At 50.1% G+C, this 13511-nt stretch overlaps 4 protein-coding genes across 4 annotated transcripts; 3 read left to right on the top strand and 1 right to left on the bottom strand.

Moving 5' to 3' along the window:
• The first annotated feature begins 2080 nt into the window (after positions 1–2080).
• A1O9_08524 (uncharacterized protein) lies at positions 2081–2584 on the top strand. Its single transcript, XM_013402909.1, has one exon. It carries the CDS (start codon positions 2365–2367, stop codon positions 2572–2574), a length of 210 nt encoding a protein of 69 aa, XP_013258363.1. The 5' UTR covers positions 2081–2364; the 3' UTR covers positions 2575–2584.
• A 2617-nt stretch (positions 2585–5201) lies between these two features.
• On the bottom strand, positions 5202–8375 carry A1O9_08523 (uncharacterized protein; the record flags this gene model as incomplete). The annotated part of the gene is made up of 1 exon (XM_013402908.1): positions 5202–8375. One exon carries the CDS (start codon positions 8373–8375, stop codon positions 5202–5204), a length of 3174 nt encoding a protein of 1057 aa, XP_013258362.1.
• Positions 8376–9631: 1256 nt separating this feature from the next.
• On the top strand, positions 9632–11041 carry A1O9_08522 (uncharacterized protein; the record flags this gene model as incomplete). The annotated part of the gene is made up of 1 exon (XM_013402907.1): positions 9632–11041. The coding sequence occupies one exon, from the start codon at positions 9632–9634 to the stop codon at positions 11039–11041; it is 1410 nt and encodes a 469-aa protein (XP_013258361.1).
• Positions 11042–11696: 655 nt separating this feature from the next.
• Positions 11697–12812, top strand: A1O9_08521 (uncharacterized protein; the record flags this gene model as incomplete). The annotated part of the gene is made up of 1 exon (XM_013402906.1): positions 11697–12812. The coding sequence occupies one exon, from the start codon at positions 11697–11699 to the stop codon at positions 12810–12812; it is 1116 nt and encodes a 371-aa protein (XP_013258360.1).
• Between the last annotated feature and the right edge of the window lie 699 nt (positions 12813–13511).

Genomic DNA, 13511 nt, shown 5'->3' with positions numbered 1-13511 from the left:
GTGCAGAGCTCTGAGGAGGTGGATTTACATTTATTCTCCTGCTAGTCCAAAGGTTTGCGCTCTACGTAGGGCGTAGTTTCAATCATTCTTGCTGGCTGATGTGTTTCGGTGCCAGCTCACTGGTCACGTGGACGCTGCCCGAATTCAGATTTAAATAGTCTGCCCCTCCAGAGTGCACCACATCGTTGTTTTCCACCCTTTTTCTCGCGCAAAACCGCTGCTTCCTTCCACATGGACTCTAAATTGAAAGCCTCAGATCGATTGTTATTTCCTCACTAATTAGCTAGAAATACGAATTTATCTAATGGCTTCCAAAGTTAACAAAATCAAGAGTCAAAAGTTTAAGTGATGAGGAAATTGGGGAAGAGTGCAAAGTCTAGGTTGAATAACTTTCCAAAATGACGTCCAACTTTGACTAGGTGACAATGCGTGGAGAGGGAATTGAGGGACGCTGGCCCAACGTAGTTTGGATCAATAAGTTGTTCTTTATATCCTTACGTGGTAGGTACCCAGGCGGGTAGGGACTGAGAACTCATTCCTCGCGAGGGGCGCAATGATGGAACGGTGTTGGTCAATTCGAGCATCAAGTTGTACGTGAAGAGTGTCACGGGTTGAACCCGTAGGCTGTCTTGGTAAGAACCAGCGATGTCTAGATTCGACCGTACAGTTGTCCAGCCGAACGATATCACGTGATATCAATGGTTGCTCAGGATACCGGATCGACCCACCCCAGGAGATTATATCTCCTTTGTGGATAGTAGTAGGACTTCTTTCTCTCTTCTCCTTAGCTTAACGTCCTTGTTAGACAGGTACTATAGTAGTTGAACAAGCTCCTATTGAAACCCTCACAAAGTGTACCTCTCGGAGAAGTGAGGGCTGACAGAAGTACTTAGTCAGAGTGTTAGCTGAGCCTAGCAATGTTAAGCTCACATTGTCGAGGGTGTCATCAACTAAGATGTGTTGTGCCTGCAGATTATATTGTTTTAGCGGACAGTATCATTCAGCCGTGCAAGGGATACGAATGTCAGCAGTGGAGTGACATGTGCCCTGCTTAGAAGCACAAACACTGTCCTTCAATTTGTAGAGCGAGGATTGCGGTGTATTACTAACCCAACCGACCGAGGTGAACTAACCTCAATTTAGGACCGCCTGCTTGGGAAGTTGCTTGGGGGCTTCAGGTGGAGTTCCCTCCTGGAAGTCCAACCCACCTGCCAAGCGCCAAGTGCCAAGTGCCAACACCCACCGAGACCCAAGGCGCACCTTCCCAAAGAGTGCAAGACGTCATCGAAAATGGAAGTTGCGGTGCGCCATCGCCAGATCACGTTACTGGCCGTGTCTCAATTGGCCTCACTCCCCGCCAGCTTCCAAGTTCTGCCAAAAACCTAACGGTGTTGCTCCTGGAGAACATTCAGCCCAACACACAATGGTCCAGAATCTTGGAAGTTTCTTGGTCACACCATATTGCCCAGACGCCCAAGGTCTTGTGGCCTTGTGTCCTTGTGGCCTCGTGGCCTCAGTTGTTCACCTTCTTCTTCCGCGGCATCAGATGCATGGAGTCTTCAATCCTCGGAGTCGCACGGTATTGATCAAGAAAGCAAATCCAATGGGAAAACACTCGGCCATCAGGCCTAAAACAAAAGCGAGATCACCCCAGTCTCAGGCCGGAAGAAGATGCCAAGTTGGATAAGTCATCCGATGGCCGCTTGATCCTTGATCCACAGCCACCCCCGGCTCTTGGATCATTACGACGCCTGCCCCCTCATTCAGGCTTAGCCTTGCAACACCCAGTCCACTTCCGCTGACATAGACAAATGTCCAATCTGAGTTTCAAGGTCAACGCCTGCAACCGTCACTTCCGCCTTTTCCATGATCCTAGCTTGTTTTCCCATGGTGTGCTGCTGGAACTTCCTGGTTTGGGCATAGCTTTTAGCTTCACTCCTTCTACATATACCTGACTTCACCTCCCCAGGCCTTCTATGTCATCCAGAACCTCAACAACATCCACAGGATACGTAACACAACAATCAATCGCTCTGATAATCACATTCACGTTGCAATAACAATGGTTTCCACGAATCACTCAGGATCCAATCCTGCCATCACGGCCTACAAGGTCTATCACCTCTCCTCAGTCAAACTAGATCGAGAAGCACGTCGTCAAACCCCGGATCTAGCAAGACTAGTCGCTCACGCCACCATAATTGATAATGTGCGCCGATGGAGCCGCACAACTGCCGTGCCAACGGAAGCAGTTGTCATTGAATCCGACCCCTTCGAAGACTCTGCTTCAGATGAGGACCTTGACTCTGATTGCGACGTAGGCGAAGTTGCTGTCTTTGAGTTCGACAAGGATGAATCCAATGAATGGTCTGGCCACAGCCAAGATACAACGAAGACTTACGAAATCACGAGCACGATGGTTGTAGAGAACGAGCCCGAGCCAACATCGGTCCCAGCACCAAGGAGACGACCTCCTCCACCTCCAACATCAAGCTCTACTTACGACATCAAGAATCAAAGCTGGAGACACAATCGCCCTGTGACGGTCAGAGAGACGGCCGTGGAGGTGGATAGCGATGACTGAGACTTCTTCCTGCGTTGGTCTCGATCAGGTGGAGACTACTTTCAACATCATTGTCGAGCGATTCAGCGTTACGAATTTACAATGGCGATTGCTACAAAAGTGGCTGACATCCGAAATGTCCTACGTTTACACCTCAGGTGGTCATATCAAGTGCTGATATGACCCCAAGGACGCATACGATGCATTGTCCTACTCTACCCCCCCTATCTCCTTGGTTAGGACGACTTTATTAAACAGTCGGTACTCGATTCTTTCCTGGTGAAAGAGCCAAAGTGTATAGGGGGAGTATGGACGACAAGGATCGATCATAGCTCCTGCCGCGCAGGATTCATACAATCATAGCGGACGAGTGCCATGAATCACGAATTACGAATCTCTTATCTGGGAAGATGCGGCTATACCAAGAGTCGGAAGTAAGGCCTGCAATGGATATCGGCCGCGCAAGCGCCGAGCAGGTCGTGGATGCGTCCAAGATGTCAAATGGATGATAAGGTTGGACGATACTGTAATATTAGTTACCTCATACCCATATCATGATAACCAGATGAAAACATTCCAAGTATCCTTTCTAATATCTTCTAGTCTTTCCATGAGATATCATCACCACATCTCCATAGCAGCAGCTGTGCCTTCAATTCCATCGCTGGTGTTCCAAGTTTTAAGCCTAGAAAACCAACAAATTACGTAGACCAAAACACCCCTCCCTCTTCCAGCTTTCTTTCCCTTTTCGCACAACCCCGCCAAGTGGACACAAGAGGCTTGAGCAGCGCGCTGCGTACCTGAGCTTGGCCCGCGGCCCGACCTTTCTCCACAGTCAAAACCTAGAAAAAAGAAGAGTTTTTAAGGCCTTCCGAGAAAACTGGAGACTTTGAAGTCGGTCGATCGTCGTCATGATCCGCCAGACTGCCACAGCACCAAACGCTCCTAGCTTGATTGCGGCAACTCCAACCTCGCGCCGAAAAGTTCTGATCCGGTCAATGCGCCCTCCTTTTATTTGCTTGATGAACGATCAGCGAAGCGTGCTCCTTGACCTGGGAAATAATCGATCCACAGAATGATCGGGGAGCCTGCGCACGGGTATGTACGGGGGATCGGCGCCTCAGCCACGGCTGCCAGGCTTTCCCTAGCCATACATATTGCTTGGGGAGAGCGAGGCGTGGCTGGGTAAAAGCAGTGTCTTACCCAGCCCGTATTCGGTGTCATACGGCGCTCTCTGGGGGAGGACGTGTTCACGTGCACCTAAATGTAATATGCCGATGGACTGCACACATATGGCCCCCATGCAGATGATGTCCTCATGACCTCTCGACTCGCCCCGTCGATGCGCGAGCAACCAATGCCCCACCATTCTTGAAGACTGGGGTTTGAATCACGTGGAAGGTTTCACGTGACAGAGATTTCCGAACGCGCCTGCGGTTTGCACCTGTCACCGGAGAATCTATCCGGTTCGCGGATATCTGACTCCGAGAACGACAATCGTTCGGCCTTCCTTCGCTCTTAGTAGTAAGGTTCTGAGCAATTATCTCATTCTGACGACAAGCCATCCGGGGGGAGGGAGCCGTTGACGAGGTTTCTTACTGGAAGGGAGCCGGCTGATCCGCTTGCCTTAGTATCATCCTTCCGTGACTCACCCATCTGTTCAGTTTATCCAATCTTCCATCGGTCGTCTATTTCCCTCATCCACACATGACCTCGACACGATATGTAGGGTCTCTATACTCCAATGACCAACTCCCAGCTAACCAGATACATACACTGCTCTCACGCAATAATCGCTTGCTGAAAATGCCAATTCCAGGGTCTCCTAGGAGACTAGAAACGGTTAGCCCTCGTGGGTACCACGTCTGGGGTCAATAGGAAGATCCCGGATGGTTTTGCCTTCTCACCTAGCGCTTCTCCTCCACTTCAGCATTCGTAAGACCAGTTCAAACAAGTGTCCCTCACACGTAAGTATTGAACAAAGATTGGTGATGATTCCTTTTGGCCACCGGAGATGTGCACGCCGGTCCTTTCGTCTAGGGGACATGGAACTAATGATCCCGTAAGTCTCTGTGACTTTTGCTTCCCTCTACCCTCTTCCCTCGTCCCTCGGTCCGAAATTTCCCTGTAGTATGCCCGTAGTTGTGATTTGATATTGCGTGATCAGTCATCAGGGGACCGCTTCTAGTGAATACGGGTCGCTGACGTAGCTTTGGTGGTCTGGTTCTGTAGCCAATCATGCAATATTATGAACAGTACACTGCTGCTAGTCCAACAGTGGTCGCGGTGTGGATTTGGGCGGCTCGCCGGGGATTTCCTCGGATGGCGTGACCTCCCGCACAACAGCGACACTACTGCAACTCGCGTATTCTGACCAGGAACAGAATTCTAGATAACGATACTTCTTTGTATCGGCCCTGGTCGAGCACGACACATTTCAAACCCATACTCAGTCTTGGGGAAGATGCGAATCTGCGGTGACCAGCGTATTGACGGCACTTTGTGGAGTACTTCTTTGTCTTCCTGGCAGTGAACATTTGTCGAAGGCTGCGCGAACCTGTCGATACCCTGTTAGATTAGCATGATTGGTAGTTTCCAGCACGATTGGCACGAGCTGTGTCGAGGATGTGATGATCGATTATCCATTTGCGGCCACCGCCTTCCCCGTAACTCCTAGAGCCTTTCTCAACTCCAATACTGCTGCTTTATTCGCCGCTAGAGTTCCGTTCCAATTACACGATACTAGTATCTCGCTCGGTTTGTGTAGGTGTAGAAGGTCTGCCGCCATGTTGCGAACCCTTGGCCAACGGTGAAGGAGTTGTCGCGTAAGTTTGTCGAGGCATTGCACATGCTGGCTCGATGCAGCCGGGAAGAGGCTCAGAAGACGCGAATACAAATTCAGCAGACCTTCGAACCTTGGAAGTGAAGAGGTGGGCGTTTGCAGTTTGGTTAAAGTTATCAGGATGTCATACGGGCCAACTGGTGCCAGTAGCTCTTGCGCGAATGCATCCTGGTCGATGAGGAAGCACATGAACCCGAGCAGGGGCAGAACGGCCCTGTCATCTTCTTGGATCTTTGAACCTAGCTGTTCTAGAACCAGCGTCGATATCTGGCGTACTAGAGTCTGTCGTGATACTAGTGGTAGACTCTGCAAATGCGCAACAAACGCATTGCTCGCAGCTCGACAAATATCCTCGGTACCTGCCGTGGCGGAGGAGATGAGACCAAGAACCAGCGATTCTCTAATCGAGTCGAGACGGAGTAGCTGAAGTAGATTTTGAAAGTATTTCACCGTCGTGACTTCAGTCAAATACTCAAAGGTCTCGTTATTGTCGAAGACAGAAGTGTTCAACAGGGATGCCTCGACGCACTTCCATGCCCGAAAGCGGACACTACTCAACTTTTCAGATGCAAGTTTCACGACGATCGGCATGACTGCTTCCAGAACCTCTTTCTTTTCTCGTGTTGTATGTGGATTGTTGCGGAAAGAATCGACCGCTTCTATGGTTTGTACTCTCAAAGTCGAACCAATGTCCCCTCTCTGATCATTTGTGTAATCAATCAAGCCTGTTGTTATCGCATCCTTGATGAGAAGGGCATCTTCTGCGGTAGAAATTTTGATAGCAGAGACAACTATCGTAAGGCCCTCCATAGCGTCAACCCTGGTTTCGATCCTATATACGCCTCGGATGACTCCAAGCAAGTATTGAAGGATTTTGTGCAGCAGCTCGGGATTTCGCCCTCCAGCCGCGATATAGCCGTGGACCAACCCCAGTGTCCTGATTCTCCCTCTGCTCGTATACAAAGCGGGGGATTGTGCGGCAGGGTCAAGCCAACTGTTCAATATCTGGCCATTTTCACTGTCTGGCAAGTGCTTGAACATTTGAAAATTGGCGTTCGAAGTAGCCTCCACAACGAAATCCTTCCCACTTGACCCTGTACATTGAAGTAGAATAGCCAATGCCGACGGGATCCATGATTGCTTTTGCGTCTCAAAATCCTCCGGTATGAAGCGTGCAACTGTCCCAATCAAGGTTGACATTCCTTCAATGACGAGTTCAATATCGCTCGAAAGTCGACCATCTATTTTGCCCGCGAATTTTCCAAACTCAAAAGATGAGCTATCTATAGCCCAGAATGCCGGTAGACCCGTAGCAGGGTCGTTCTCTGCAAGCGAGTCGATCCCCGAAGATAAAGCAAGGAGTAATCCATGGCGGGCTTGCGCCGTGACGCCAGTGTTGAGTGGTTTTAGATCTAGAAGCTGGCGTTGAACAGCATGAACGAAGCATAACTGGTCCTGAGTACCCATGTCTTTCGTTAAAATCTTCACAACTGTGGCAGCCCAGCGTCTCTGATTAGCGTCCACTGCACGAGCGCCTCTCCATTCTGTTGAAGCCTGGAATAATGCTTGATGATATAATGGGTCGAGCGTAGCTGCTTGGCAGGAGACCTCAATCATTGCACGCGAAAGCCGAGCAACAGCATGATAATCGATTGTCTGAACAATTGCTATTCCATTGACAATCGTGTCTGGATGTCGACCAATCAATTCTTGGAGTGCGGCTGATGAGCCTCGTCTTATATTCCCCGACGGATCGGAGCATGCGGCTATTGCCAGCTTACAAGCGAGCAGCTGCAGGACACTGTGGTTGTCGCCGAAACCTAGTGTTCTTGCTTCGGCATAGCTGAAAACCTTCACTAAGTCCAGTTCAGAGGTACTATAATTTCTCGCCAGGGCCCAGAGACCAAAACAAGCAGCATCTCTAACTCCGACTCCGACTGAAGTACCAATAAATGACCTTTGTTCGAACTCCAGACCTAAGATCAAGGCATGAATGATATCGGTAAGCATAACAGGAGGTGGAGAACGACGGAAGAGGAAGTGGCTGAGGGACAGCATTAACCCATGCCACTTCAAAGGATCCACAGCACTGATGTCTCGCTTCATGCCACTTGACGCGGAGCTGACCCCGTCGGTGGGAGGTAGAAGCTTCTGAGTCCTATAATCAACTAAGAGCACATTTTCCTGCAGAGAGCTTAGGACTGCTTCAATGACCTCTGCCGACATGGCGTCATTCAACTTCAGTGCGATGATGCTGAGTGCCTTGGCAGCAGCCATCCTGACAGGGGCATCCTTATCGCTCAGTGTATCTATAAAGTACTGGATTGCCTCTTCTAACATCAGGTTCAGCACGTCTTCAAGCATTGGCTCGTTGCCTTGACTTAATGAGATACCATGTGTAAGTATGACGCGCATGATCTTCAACAATAGCTTTCTAGCTGGAGCAAAATCCCTGATAGCCTTATGATGACCGTTGTGAGAGCTGGCAATCCTCATCGCACATTGGAACACTAGTTCAAGAAATGGGGATGTCTCGCTGTCCGAACCAGAATTCAGGATGCCGTACAACAGCGATAAAAGGCCAAGGGCTCGATATGGGCTGACGTCAACCAGTGCATTGTTGAATAGCAGCTGCTGTACAGCAAATTCGACAATCTTGGCAGGTAGATGATGCATTTGCATGTCTTTGCGAAGGACCAATCTGACGAGCAAAGTGCTTGCGGCTTGACGCTCTTTGCCAGAGCTTCCAATTTGGGCAATCGCAAGAGGGACGACATCCGCCGCGATGCCAGGCAGATTTCCCAGTTGAAGACTCGAGTCAGGCTCGACGACATTCAATTTCTCAATTGACATATTCGCCAATTCGAAGGGAGCCAACATCAAATGCGATAACCACAACAGCATTATGTAGCTTTCTTCCCAAGTCATTCCCGAGGAAGGTGTGTTCCAGGCTCGGAAGGTGGACAGCATGGTGGCAAGGTATCTGGGTTCATTATTCAACAACCGCACGATCACCTTGTAGCCCCTGACTTTGCAGAAGGCGTAAAGTAACCTACACACTGCCCGTGGAAGGGGAGATGTCGTAGCAGCTCCATTCCGCCTACTAAGGCCATAGTGCTCCTTTGAATTTGCAAGATATTCAATAAAGCTGTTGGCCAAGAGTTGCACAAGACTGGCAAGGGAGGGATCAAGTAGCTGAGGCCACTCCTGGAAGCGATCAAGCTAGAAAAATATCAGCAACTACGGTTCACCTACATTGCAATTCTTCCCTACTAAAAGCCTCAGTTCTTCGCACTTTGAGTCCAGGATCTGACGACGCGGTGTCCTGTGTGGCGTGTGTGGGCGGAATAGTAGCAGGGGGACCTTGTATTTGATCTCTTCTAAGAGAACAGCAGAAGCTTTGTAAAGCTTGGCATCGAGATCATGCTCAGCTGCGTCCATTGGAATTCTACAAGGGGACGATTTGGTAGAAGAATGGTGATGAGGTTTGTGTGTCGTTTGGAGGCACCAAACACGACGTTGTGATGCTGGCGTGCACGTGATTGGGCGTGACCCTGCCGGTGAAGTGTTTCACCCTAGGCCTGTCTGGGATTAGCCTACTGGCTGTGGACGCGCCTTGGGTAACTTACGAGTACTTGTAGTAGTGGGCCGTGGCAGGCACTACCCGTGGCTAGGCTCCTCGAGATCAGGCGTGACTTCCCTGCAAATGGAATGCATCCGCATCTGTGGATAGGCGTCATAATATCCAACTCCTTGTAACGTCCGCGTCTCTCGCCAATTCGGTGACCCTCAGGCCTCAGGCCTCAGGCTGCAAACACTCTCGATCCTCCAACCTCGATCCTCCATCTTCCATCTCTGCCTTTCCGTGTTCAGCTTAACACGCACACACTCTTCCATTTGCGTCCACACCATGTCTCACGCGACTAGGCGAATTATCCTCCCGCCCAACACCCAGCACTAATTGAATCGTATGTGTTCCTGCCATTCATCATTACCTGTAACCCTGCATTCTTAATTCTACCGACCGCCATTGTCCTTGGAGTGATAAGGTACTGGTGCTCCTCTGTTATCCACCAGGTAGTCACACGAAGCCCTTTGACTCACCTTTGAAACCATTGGACGCAGCCTGTCCACCTCGTCACTTTACTTCCTTCTCACACAACTGGTCCTTGATCAACATTCGAGCCTACTGACCGAGTACACTCATTCCCTCTACGTCCGCCGTCATGGCTAAATCACTTCTCCAATCCACCTTAGGATTTGTGTCCAGTATATTCTCCTTTGGCTCGTCCTCTGAGCAATCCTCCAATGTCTCGACAAGCAACGTGAAACCAAGTTTCCAGCCCAGAAAGAGGAAGGCAGTCGATCACAGTGATGATGATGATGATGATGCAGATGACTATACACCAAGTTCCAAAAGGCGCAGGCTATACAAGGGTCGACCAGACTTCATTCCTTACTCTAGTGAGGATGATCCTGTTCATTTCTCACCAAGCACATTCCCGAGACAGTCAGCAACAGCCTTAGCCAAAGCGGAGAGAGATCGGGCTATGATGCCTCCTCCCGCAACGCCGGTGCAGGTGCCAAGTGACACAGATCCCAGTTATCAGCCAAGAGACGACGATGCAATATCCTTCCTAACGACCGGGATGACTCGGCGAAGGCCAGAAGATTTGGATGAGGAACAGATGGAAGCCGCAAGGCGTCATGCTGCGTCCATACAACTTCCTGCCGAATCCGGCAAATGGTCCGAGGCAGAGCAAGAACTTTTCTTTCGTCTCGCTAAACGAGGTTTTCAGCCCTTGTTGCCTCAGAACTGGATGATAGACTTTGATACTCTCCCGCTGAGTATCTTTGCACACGAAGATTCGATAGACCCTCCTCTGATCCAGAATATGAGAGACAATCACTTCAGAGCTGCACATGCACTTCGCAGACTCCTTGAAGCCGGTCATGACGTTCGTGACAGAACCCATGTGAGCCCCGGTGTTCGAAGGGAGAGAATTCTGCAGAGCATAGTGAAGAGATATCTGCACTGGGCTTTAACAGATGTCGGGCTACGACCAAACTCTCTAACAAGGTTTCTTCCGACCCATGTGATTGTGACACATCGCAAAGGCCACTCCACCTTCCAGACACTCGAGGAACTGGCCCATAAACTGCATAAACTTGCCGATCGGCATCGAAAGGCGGCAAAGGTTCATCCAACTATTGAGCCTCACGAATCTCAACTCATCCCATGCGATCCCATTGACGCAGTTCAGGACAGCTCTGATATCCCCACCCTATTTGGACTAGTCTTTATCTCATCAGTCCTCGCAATCATGACTCTCAGTCCCTTCACTGCCGATAAGTCAATTACGCACAACCAAACGGGCTCACAACCTATCTCACAACCGGTATCCAATGATTACCTTAGGACGATTATCGATCTAGATTTCAGCCAGAAAGACCAAGATGTGTGGAATTCACTAGGTGTTGCCATCGTCGCCATGCAGATCCGAGATGAAGCCCTAAAGGCAAACACTCCTGAAATGACGGATGATGCTTGGGACGGTGCTTCCATCCTTACATCGCGGTATGGCGAAGATGACATGGAGAGTCAGTTGGGAGATATTGTTGACCCTGACCTTTGACGGGGTTGAAATAATGCAAACGGGTATATTGTATTCTGATGAGAATGAATGAAATTGTGAGAACTGGACATCAAGTAAGGTGTCAGAAGTTTCATCTTTATGGTTCTTGAAAAAATGCAATGCATCGAAGCTCATGGCGAGCGCGAATGGCTGGTCTCCTTGTCTTTAGAGTTTAGATACCCGTGGGACGAATTGATTCTCTCACGTTCTTTGTCATCGAATCCATGTGTTAGTCCCAGGTTGATGACCAGCAAATGCATGCACATATAAAATAGTTTACTGGATCAAGAAAAGGGTGTATATCCGTCCAAGGACTTCATGGCCAATATCAAGCGAGGCTGAGTCTAACCCGAAGCGGATGACACGTGGAAAACAACGAAGAAATGCCGAACAACCACTTCCTCGCCGCATACAGCGATTGGGCCGTGGGAACTACCAGATTGTTGAGCATCCCAGAGCCTGCTGAGCTTTATTTGCTGCCAATCCGAATTCATTGCAGACATTGACGGAGATGGATGGACACAAGTCGCCCACGCCGCGCGTTTCAACTGTTTAATGCCTGCAGTCTTTTCACAACATCCATTAGGACCACAGTGATTGAAAGCCATCCCTCATCCTAATTGCTACCAAGCCTATAGGAAAGTCTGCACTGGACATGGCGGCAAACTATTGGACCTCGACGCAACGAACATTTTGGACATTCACCCCGGAAAAGTTGGCGCAAATTCGGGACGACTTGGAGAAGGCCAACGCCAAAGTCTTTGAACAGTACCCATATCCGGATCGGAGACATGTTTTTATATTCATCCGCGATAGGCTGCTCCAACTGGCCAAACGGCTGCAGTTTCGACAGCAATGTGTCGCAACAGCTTTGGTCTACCTGCAGCGCTACTTCTTGTCTACGCCGATGCAGAACGTGAACTTATATTTACTGGTGGCGACGGCATTCTACCTCTCATCCAAAACAGAGGAGTCACCGCACCATATACGGCTGGTCGCCGCTGAAGCCCGGCAATCATGGCCCGAGTTCGTGCCCGGAGACGTTTCCAGGCTCGGCGAGATGGAGTTTTGTCTTATTAGCGACATGCGTTCTCAGCTGATCGTCTGGCACCCGTACCGGTCACTGATCGCACTCAAAGAGAATCAGGGCCTAAAACTCAGCAACGACGAGCTCGGACTGGCATGGTCTATCATCAACGACAGCTTCATGACCGACTTACCTCTGACCTGCCCTCCACACCTCACTGCCGTGATTGCGATGTTCCTTGCCGTTGTCTTCCTACCCACCGCAAGGGCGACCGGAACGCTCCGCCCATTACCCCACGACACACTAGCCAACCCCGACTCAGCACCATTCTCCTCCCTCGGCGGCCGCCAGAGCATGTCCGCATCGTTCAATAACGTCCTCGGAAGCCTGCAACTATCTGGCGGCCAACAACCCGGACGAGCATCCCAATCTCAAAACAACCCCAGTAACGTCAACGGCAAAGCGCCCGCCCGCATACCCCAACAATCACAAGACGCCTCTTCCAACGGCGGCACCGGCACCGCAACACAAAGCGATAAAGAGCAAGCTATCGCGCGCATCAAGGAGTCCGAGAAGATGCAGAGCCTGATCAAGTTCCTGGTCGAGTCCGGCGTCGACATCCAGCGCGTCATTGAGGGCACACAGGAGATGATCAGCTTATATGATACCTGGGAGCAGTATAGCGAGAAGGCTGTCAAGGAGGTCTTGGCTCGGTGTCTTAAGTCCAGAGGCTTGGATACTTGAGTGCTTGCGTTGAATGGGGCTGACAGAAGATTGAGGAAGGGTGTTTGGGAAACAAGATGGGGATCAGTGGGCTAGAGTTGGGCTATGGGTAATAAGGGATGACGAATTCCTATTCTGGCGAGGAGGGCATGTATATATAGGTGAACATTATGAATACAGCATGATGACGAATGGGATCTATTGACGCGGATTTTATAGCCTTCTCGCACTGCACCAAGAACGATCAAACCCCATTCGCCTCCAGACAGGCATTCCTTGCTGTTTGGTAGAATCAAAGGCATTGTTGGACAACGCGAGAGGTGCATGGCGGAACGGGAGGAGGGGGGATTACAGTATCACGGGGAGGATCATCACCTGTTCATCATATCTCAAGAGCAATACCACGGAGATGGTTCTGCATGCATGACTTCGTCCCGACCGATCGATCGATCGATCAACCAGCCGCAGCACTTTGCATACAGTGGTGAGGTCTGGCATCGGATTCGATTTTTTGTTCTATCAACTGCTATTCCTTTTCGCTCAATTAGCCTTAGCCCTTGTCATTGAGTTGCTATCTCCATCTGAAGTCGGAGATATGTAAGTGGGTAGGTAGGCAAGCTGCCTCTGTATTCTCCCTTGCGGAGAGTTCAGAACGCGCCTCTGCTTTTGCCAATCAGTCCACTCGATTGCGCCCAGACTACAGAAGTTGTGCGCCCGACA

This window comes from Exophiala aquamarina, assembly GCF_000709125.1.
Source record: "Exophiala aquamarina CBS 119918 chromosome Unknown aczIA-supercont1.7, whole genome shotgun sequence".
NCBI lineage: Eukaryota > Fungi > Ascomycota > Eurotiomycetes > Chaetothyriales > Herpotrichiellaceae > Exophiala > Exophiala aquamarina.
The sequence above is the reverse complement of the archived record's forward strand: the minus strand, read 5'-3'. Positions and strand labels throughout refer to the sequence as shown.